The 9,580-nt window shown below is 41.4% G+C and overlaps 1 protein-coding gene across 2 annotated transcripts; it reads right to left on the bottom strand.

The window, feature by feature from the left end:
- Positions 1 to 1,701: 1,701 nt before the first annotated feature.
- LOC107757188 (dermatan-sulfate epimerase-like protein) lies at positions 1,702 to 9,047 on the bottom strand. Of its 2 annotated transcripts, none has more exons than XM_016574604.1 (2): positions 8,978 to 9,047; positions 1,702 to 5,631 (listed from the first exon to the last, which is right to left on the bottom strand). In XM_016574604.1, exon 2 carries the CDS (start codon positions 5,445 to 5,447, stop codon positions 1,806 to 1,808), a length of 3,642 nt encoding a protein of 1,213 aa, XP_016430090.1. In that variant the 5' UTR covers positions 5,448 to 5,631; positions 8,978 to 9,047; the 3' UTR covers positions 1,702 to 1,805. The 2 variants fall into 2 exon arrangements, with proteins under 2 accessions (XP_016430090.1, XP_016430091.1); XM_016574605.1 differs by lacking the exon at positions 8,978 to 9,047 and adding an exon at positions 8,828 to 8,889.
- Between the last annotated feature and the right edge of the window lie 533 nt (positions 9,048 to 9,580).

Here is a 9,580-nt window from a genome sequence, read left to right as displayed (position 1 = left end):
CAGAAGTGATTAGAATACAGTATTTTCAAAATATGTAAGTTTAAATATACCAAATTCTCTTCAACAACCAGACTAACTATTTAGCTAATCACAGTTTGTTGTAAGCTAATATGCTAATTGAAGCTCAAAATGTCCACCCTGTCGGCCACTTAGACTCGATAGGGTGGACATACACATGACAGGGTGGACAAAGCATTTATTTGTAGTTAATATTGCTAAAAACTAAAATGGATGGGGGGTGGGGGTATATCAATGTGATTGAGAATGTAATTATATTTATTATTTTATTTTTTTTGAAGTTGAATATGTTTCATTGTCATATTTTGTCATACTTTGTGTGTTCTGCTTTATGTGTCCACCCCGTCATCTTGAGGTTTTAAAATAATATTTAAAATAATAATTCAATCATATCTATATAATCCGGTGTGTTCAATAGCTAGGAGTGGGGGCAATAACATGCAAACAAAAATGCATCCAATTATCACAGTTTTCTTCAAATAAGAAAAATACATCTGCGAATTGTATGAGTTTCTTTAAAAACACATGGTTTACATAACATCTTTTATGTATTTATAATTTGAAAGCAAACAAATAACCCTGTTTAGGAAAGGGACATCATACCTTTCAGAAAATATAATTTGCATTTTAATATTGCAATGAAAACATATTTAACAGTAATCTATATGTCTATGACAGGGTGGACATATCTTATGGTTTATGCTTTGAATAATGGCCAATAATTATCTAAGAAATGTGTGGGAGCTCATCTAATATGTTTCTACAGTAATTAAGTGTCTACTATTTATGACATGATATAAATTGAGAAACTGGGAAATTAAGACCAAAATGTGTGAGTATTGTGAAGGTTAAAAAGGCACTCTATGGTGATATTGACCTATATATATATATACAGGGCTTGACATTAACTTTTTTGCTCACCAGCCACTGTGGCTAGTGGTTTTCCAAAACTACTAGCCACTCAGCATTTTCACCGGCCATAATTGTTTTGCTGGGAAATTACATTTTATATGATTTAAGTTCACGACTGCATACTAACATTTACTTGAACTGATTTCCAGGTCATTTTTGCCTATATAAAAGGCAGTCTTTTCACTAAACTTATTAAATGTATGCATAATTTTTCATATCAAATAGGTAAATTTTACTAATAATTACAGTTAATATAATGAGACACAATAGGACTGTTACCAATCAACAAAACAGATCTCTCCACTGCAGAATAAAGTGAAGCAGCTGAAGTGGCATTTAGATGCATTTTTACACAGACAAATGTAATGAAGCTCAAATGTAGCATGCCATGAATCACATGAATGCATTTACGCTGCAAAATTACAACTGCATAAATAATGTTATGTTTTAAATTACAATTTTAAATTAAAAGTTAGATGTTTTAACCATGTTTGTTGTCCAGTCGGGCAAGTAAAATTCTCTTTTACGTGCCCCTTCATTAATGTCGAGCTCTGTTACTGTATATGAAATTCAACCCGCCAGAGTGGCTTGTGGGAGTGACCGTGTTACCTACCACAGCTGAAATTCACCCGCATTTGGCGGGTGTTAATGTCAAGTCCTGTATATATATATATATATATATATATATATGATATGTGATTGTAGTACAACATGTTGTATGTCAGATTGGACATGGTGCAGAATCACAGACTGAAGTTCAATTCTTGTGCCTAGTTCTTTCATTTTCACTTTACTTTGTTTGCAACTAAAATTTGTGCAAAAATATAACACAATCAGACAGAAGAGACGAATGACAGCAGCTGGCCTGCAGCTAATTAATCAGTGAACCTGTGATAGCCCAGCTGCCTCATCAGGAATCCACATGTGTTCTCTATGAGTCTGATATCTCTCCTTGGCATGTTTCTCCTCCATTTGTCGATGTTGGCTGGTGATATGTCCCCTTCATACATCAGGTTATACAAGTTTGTGGAGGTGGTGAACATGAGCTGATTCAGGGCTGAAGGAGATACAGGGATTCCAAGGAAAGAGTGAATCTTCTCAGCCGTCTCTTGAGGATAGTTTATGACATCCTCAAACCTGACTTGAAGATAGGACTCTTCAGATAAGGTAGCTGTGACTCTGAGGACAGCAGCGGTGTGAGCGAGCCACAGATGGGCCAGCAACAGCACAGGATCGGTCTCTGAATGGGATATGAGCTGCCACAGCTTCCTAAACTCCGCCGCAAACGCGGTCGGACACCTGTCGCTCACCATGTCCTGCTTGAAAATAAGAGCTAGATGCTGGGGAATGTTCTTGAGTGAGTAAAGGCTGGGTTTGCTATTATACAGCATCAGATAAATCCATGCACGAGGGTCCCTGATGATGTAGATGGCTCTCAGAGAAGGGCCGATAACTTCTTGAAGAAAGGGCAGCTTGAGAGCCCAGCTGCCACTGCAGAGATTGAGAACCACACGGGCGTTAGGATAGTCCACCGTGTGTCTCCTCAGCTCTCGGACATACTCAACGTCCCTGTCGACTCGCACCCGGCCTTTCATCTCAGCCTTGGACTCTCTCCTCTTCAGTCTCTTCCTCTTGTCCTGGGAGAGGCTCACTCTTTTGGCCAGTTTCATGTGGCTGGTGTCGTGGAGTGGGATGTTCTGCAGGAATAAGTGGGTGTTGTGAACCAGTGAATGCAGCCAGCCCTGAATCATTTTAAAATGCCCACACTGGGCTTCTGACCGCGTCCATTCACAAGCATCTACTAAAGAGTCAAATTCGAACTCTGTTTCGGGGATATCCAAGTGTTCTGTAGGGATGCGCAGGTAGACAAAGTCTGTGTTGTTGTAGAAAATGTGCTTAAGGATGTCAGATCCAGAGCCAGGTAGCGTGGTGATCACTACCGTGGGCAGAGGGAGCTGATGCTGGTCATAAAGCCTCATTTGTTTGCTAAGCTCCGGGTCTGTGGTGGCTCCGCGCCACTTCACCTTACACACGAGCTGATCGCAGCTGTTCGAGACGAACACGAGCTCGGTTATCCACAGCATTAAAACCGAAAGCAAAGCGTAACGCATCAGTCTGCTAAAGCAAACGTAAAACTTTCGCTGTAGGGTCAAAAAAACAATGGCCACACACAGTATTACCCCAGCTACGACATTCAGCGTAACTCCAAAGTCAAAGAGATGATTGTGCAGTTTTGTCTGTTTGGGGACAAGCTGCGTCCCCAAGCCAAAACGGATAACCTGATGTCTGTCTTCCACCTTAGCGTAACCCCCAAAGCCCAGATAGCTGGAACGGGCCCCAATGTCTTTGTGATTGGTTACTATAGAAATGATTTTCTCAGTGTTATTGATGACAAGAGAAAGCTTGAGCCCATTCTTACTGCTTTCAATGAACTTGCAGTTGGAAACTGTAACATAAGGCCCGTGCATCACATACACCATCCTACCCACCGAATCCGTGAAAGGGAAGGTGACGTTGATAAACTGCGTCCACCTCTTTTTAAACTCGGCCTCCTGCTCAGCCTCCTGTATTTGTGTATCAGGGCTGCGTCCCTGATTGTCAAACCAGAAGATTTTGTAATGAGCATCCCAGACATCCATCAACGCCCCATTGTACCTGTCTGTGAAACTATGGGGCACGTATTTAAAGTCAATATCAAGATTGTGAAAGAACGCACTGACGACGTTCACCGGTGAGTCGTCTCTTTTCTCAACGTGGTCAAGTACCACAAGAGTCTGTGAGTTGAGGAGAAGCAGGGCTCGGTACACACTCTTCAGTCTCATGGCTGAGGAATACGCCGCAGCCGCTTCTCCGCTCACAAACATAGCGTCTCCATGAGCAGAAGCAGCGATCAGCTCTCCCGCAGAGTCTCCGACCCCTGAGTCTGTCCAGCGGAGCCACTTGGCACATTCCCCGAGCTGTCCTTCCCAAGGGACATTACACTGGCTCGTCGGGGAAGGGCTGAACACCAGCACGTTGTTTAGGAAGCTGTATTTGGGGCCATATAAAGCCTCAGAAACAAACACTTGTCCATTAGGGGCGAAAGTAAACGAGTTTTGGTCTGGGTGCTCGTGACCAGGGTTAAAGCTGTTCCAGCCATCCACCCATGAGTAAGGCTTGGTGTGGACAATGTCAAACACCGCCCGACCGCCCAGCTTACCAGATTTAAACGAGACGAAGGTGTTGCCTTGTGCAACAGATAAACCAGCCCCGTAAGTCACCACACCCCAGTTTGAGAAGATGTGCATCTTAGCCTTATTGTGATCATAAGGGGGCTGTGGTGTAAGGTCAGCGTTATACCAGATGAACTCTGTGTGAAGCGTCGTCCAGCGCTGGGCAAAGGACTGACCCATTGGACCGTCTTTAGGTCTGTGCTTCCTAATCTGCTGTGCCAGCCAATTCCCTGACCCGTTTTTGATCACAAATGAATCTAAAAAGACTAGTTGGCTCTCCGGTCCATAGAACCAGTTATAGTTTGAGTCCCCTATACCAACCGTTCTCTGAAAGCCCGGAAGCAAAGTGGCGTAATAAAACCAGAAATGAGTACGCAGCCAATTGTTCTGCGTGTTGTCTATGCTGAGGTGGCGCTTCGCCAGGAAAACATATTGCGTGATTGACTTTGCTGTATAACTCCCGTATGCAACTCCCTCGTCCAAAGAGCCGTCTACAACGTGACTTAACAGAAACATCGTCTTCTCCATGTAATTTACAGATACCTGTTTCCAAACCCTCGACTGAGTGTCATCATGTGCACCCACCACTATTGCTCCAGTCAGAATAGCAACTATATTAGTGGTTTGATGGTTTTGAAGAAACTGCTTCCCCCAGCCCCTGTACTTTGACGTCTCATAGAGTGCTTGGGTTTCAGCAGAAATCTTCTTTAAGTACAGGTCTCGGCGCTTCTGATCCAGTAATGAGTAGATGAAGTCAAAAGCAGTAGCAAATCCAGTGAGCGAATGAGCCATCGGAACTTCATCATTAGGTGCACTGCTTACTTTCCAGTCAGGATACTTTGACATCCGGTCCATGAACTTAATCAGGAACTGCACTGCTGCGGTGTCCTCGGGATACAGGAGGCAGTAGAGGGCCAGAGGCGGGAGGTTGTTTCCATAAATCTCGTTCCACTTGCTGGTGAACTCCTCATGCTTTGTGGGTGGCATGTAGAGCGGGCCGGCGGAGAGCATCGTTAGCACAGCCGTCCGAATCACTTTAAAGATGTGGCTGTGAGTCGTAGTTGACCTTTGTCTCAACAGTGGCACATCATCTCGGTTAAAGTGTAAGTTAGGGTGAAGATTAGCGGCTTGGAGTTTACGTAGCTCTGGTGGCCCATTCTCAGTAATCTGGAATTGTCCAAAGTCACTAAAAATATCTTTCCCTGTGGCATTAAAGACTTCAGAGAATGAAGCTCCCACTGCTAGAAATAGAGACGCTGCAAATGCAGGCCACCCTATAGACCTCCAAACCACTGGCCACCACATCTTCCCTTTGTTTGCTGGCTTTAGCACTCCTCTCCCATGATTTAATCTGGTTTCCCTCTCCCCACTTTACCTTCTCGTTCAATGGGAATGTTTTTCATGACACAAATGATAATGGGTGCTTGTTTCAGCTGTTATTAACTTGGACTCTGGTAAGCGTTTTCTTTGGCTTCCACAGTCTGATACACTGTTGAAAAACAGAAACAAAATATGAGTGAAATTCCTTTATTTGAACAATATATAAAATCAATTTGACATTAAGGGGGTTATGACTGGGATTGGCGATATGGCCAAAATTAGGGCTGCACGATAAATCGAAATTAAATCACAATCACGATTAGGCAAAAGCTGCGATAGTCGTGCGTATCTTTCAGTGAAGCAGGGTTCTGTGATCAGCAGTAAATCTCCATCTGAAGGCCTGAGAAACTCCAAATACACCTTGCAGAAGAAACCCAGGCAATCCCTATAGCACTAGCTGAATAAACAGAAGATTTAACTGCTTTCATTGATTCAGCGTGACTAATTAACACACAACTACGGCAATATATGATTTATCTGAGTTCCTCTTATTATAATTTCCATTATAATAAAGAATATAATAACGCAATGCCTTTATCACTGCTTAGAATGCTATGAAATATGTTGCGTGCCTTATTCTGTGTAAGAAGCCACATCATCTCACAGAAGGATTTATTTCAAACACTCGACTGACGTTATGAAGTGAGTTTGGAGTAAAAACATGTTATTAAATGTGGTATTTTCACCTGCTTTCAGATGGAGCAGCATTTACTACACAGAGCCACAGTTCACTGAGAAGCTACGCGAACAGCTGTCATTATCACTGAACGATTTCTTCAATTTCATAATCGTACGATTGTATTGTCTGCGATTTTTTTGAGCTACGGCTCTGTGTAGTAAATGCCGCTCCATCTGAAAGCAGGTTCTGGAGATGTATACTGATCACAGAACCGCTTTACTGACGAGATGCGCGTGACTATCGCAGTCGATTAATCGTGCAGCCCTAGCCAAAATCATAAATAGCATATTTTATTTTACTTTAATGATTTTTTTTTCTGGAAATAAGGTTATGATAACAAAATGTTACATACCAGAGAAAATGTCACAATTGTTCATACCTATTTTGATATCTCAGCAAATACTAATGCTAGGCTGTAGGTAAAAAGTCTTCAAACAATTATTGAATAAATAGTAATAAAATAACAGAGACAAACAAAAAATTATATGAAAAATTCAATAGAATAAAGATAGAAAATAAATAGTTATATGAGTATTTCAGGTAGGTTAATCTAACAGTAGTATTCTGGTACTACTAATACTTTAGAAATTAAATTTACAATAAAACAGAATAATTGTCTCTGTATAAATTAAACCTATAGAGATGACACACATCTGAATTCCTCCTCACTGAAGACTCACTGTGTTGATGTGAATATTCTCTAAGCATTCTGACATACGTTTAGGTGTACATCTGAGTAAAGCACAAATTATACTATCTGCATTCCTCTGGTTTTTCTGGAAGTTCAAGCACAGAAAGACATCTGTCAGATAGTGTGCAGTGCTGACTTGAGTTCTCTTTCCCGGCTTAATGCACCTTAAATAACTCTTTAATATCAAACATGTCCTGCAGTCCTGTTAACCCTAACCAAACTGTAAGACTGCATTTACAAAAGCCACATTAACTTTCTACAAATTAGTATGAATGGTGTTTCATCTGTTTGAAAACGTTGTACTGGTTTGTCCTTTAAACTGGTATATCGTCAATGCCTAGGTTATGTCCTACAGGAGCTCACTATAGTATAAAACTCAGTTCTTCCTCACTGCACAGCTTCCCATTACAGCTGTCATTTATCTGAGCGGATGCTGAGACTCCTGGCTGCAGAAACTCACATCTCTACTTCCAAAGGATCGATATTAGGAAGGGCTGAGGCTTATTTTAACAAAGTACCTGATCGCATCAATGCAGGATCTTGATTGTTCAGCACATTTCAGCACAGGCTGTTTATGAACCACGATGCAGGCCTGGCAAATAAAGCATCACTGAATGATGGACAAACCCCTAGCAACTCATTTCATTCTAATGCTTCATCGCTGGAGTAATATTTATGGCACTTGAGTATTCAGAGTGTGCTGACTTTTATCGTTATTTGTCCTAGGTTGCTGTGTTTGTGCTTTTATATGGCTGTATTTCACTAGTTTCACCATTTATAAATGAACAAAGACATCTGTTTTCTGTTGCAAGCCCTCTTCCTTACCAAATGGGCTATTTTGTTGGCTAAAGTCACACAGGTGCTGACTGCGATCAGGTAATAATCTTCACACCTGTACAGTATTATTAACTGCTTCCTGCATTCACTTTGTAACCATTTAAAGCGTACTCTTACACCTGTACTACTAATACAGTCTTTCTCTTAAACTATACCACTGATCTGTAAATATAAACGACTGGCTGCTCACAGAATCACAAAGTGAAGTGTTTAACTGACAGCCAAAACCCTGATTCTCAATCGCACACGGTCAGTTTTTAGGATATACTGTATGTAAATGAATTGTTACTTCACATTTTCTGAAAAGCATATGGGCTTTTACACATTCAAAGTTTACTATGCATCATCTTGCTCGTATAAATGCTTGGAAATAAAGTTTCATGTTTTCAAGTCCAAATATAGTCAGCGTTATTGTTGTATATATTTGTGATGTTTATTTTATTTCTTAATGTTTTTATTTTATTTTATTATTAATCAACATAACAATGGCTGTTAAAAAGTTACAAAACAGTGCGGAATGTATTGTGTTTGCAGTTTGCATAGGATTTATGGGTTATGTTTAAACCGTTGAATTAATTATTAATTTTACCAATGTTTAAATCAGTATTTTAACTTCATAACCACAGTTGATTACTGTAAATGGCAAATTATGTTTAGCACAAAGCATAAATCTGTCTTCAGATTTCAGAATGAACACGTTTGTAAATCCCTCTACTGATCTGATGTTCACTACTGTTATGAATATAAACCTAACTTTCCCCAACTCTACAAATAATATTTACATGCTTAGGATGTTTGTGCTATAAAGATGTTCAGGGAGACTTCAGATATTTTAGATAAGGTTTTCTCATTCAACTCAGATGATTTCAGTATTCAAAAGAAGGAGTGTGACAGCTTCACATGTCTGTGACGTCATAAGCGACCCAGGTATTACAGATCAGTGGCCCAAACTATTTTTGGCTTCATGTTAACATACTATTGCACTACACTACAGTCAGACTCCTGATGCTCTCGCTCTGCTTATTTCCTTTGTTGACACACAGCAGGGGGCTGTAACAGTTCTGTTTACCATTACACTGAAGATGTTTCTCCTCTCACCATTCCTACAGAATCCATCTACAGCAGAAGCACGTGACGGATCCTCAGCTCCTCACGCGCAGGTGTGTGTTTACAGCGAGAGCAGCTCACGTCTGGGTGAACAAAATGGACCTTGATTAAAATAATTGGACAAGTCATGTCATAACTTACATGTGTCTCAGAGCTCATGTGTCCAGTGATGCTGATATCTGCTCACACAGTGAGATGAGGAGGAATGATGTGCAGTATAAGGTGTAAGTCACTAATCCATTCATTGGTATGAGAAATCCGCCCTAGTTCTGTGTAATCCATCAGATGGAGCTGTCAGCTGCTGTGGCGCATCTGCTCTGCTCCATCTTCATCATCATCATCATCATCACAGTCGATCCTCCATCGATCCCGGACCCTTCCGATCATAACACACAAACACACACACCATCTTCATCATCCTCATCATCACGCAGCGCTCTTCAGGAGCGGATCTGTGCGTCGGTCTCGCGCTGCAGACAGATGCAGAAACGGAGCGCGAGTTAATGGAAAGTTCCAGTAGAAATGAAGAAAAGGCACCATCCACGGCATCCTGAATAACGGAGATTTGAGTGTCCGTCTCATAATCCTCAGAGATGACATGTATGGTGTGTGTTTGTTCGCATACGTCCGCTAACGCGTGATTTCGTTGCGTAAAACGCGTCTGATGCTCTACGTGTCTGCGGCGCCGTCGATAGCACTGACGTTACCATAGCGACCACTGACTGTAGAGGGCGCTCTCTCTCT

Source organism: Sinocyclocheilus rhinocerous, unplaced genomic scaffold, assembly GCF_001515625.1.
Source record: "Sinocyclocheilus rhinocerous isolate Xijiao unplaced genomic scaffold, SAMN03320098_v1.1 scaffold1464, whole genome shotgun sequence".
Classification (NCBI taxonomy): Eukaryota; Metazoa; Chordata; class Actinopteri; order Cypriniformes; family Cyprinidae; genus Sinocyclocheilus; species Sinocyclocheilus rhinocerous.
Note: the sequence above shows the minus strand (reverse complement) of the source record. Positions and strands in the feature narration are given on the sequence as shown.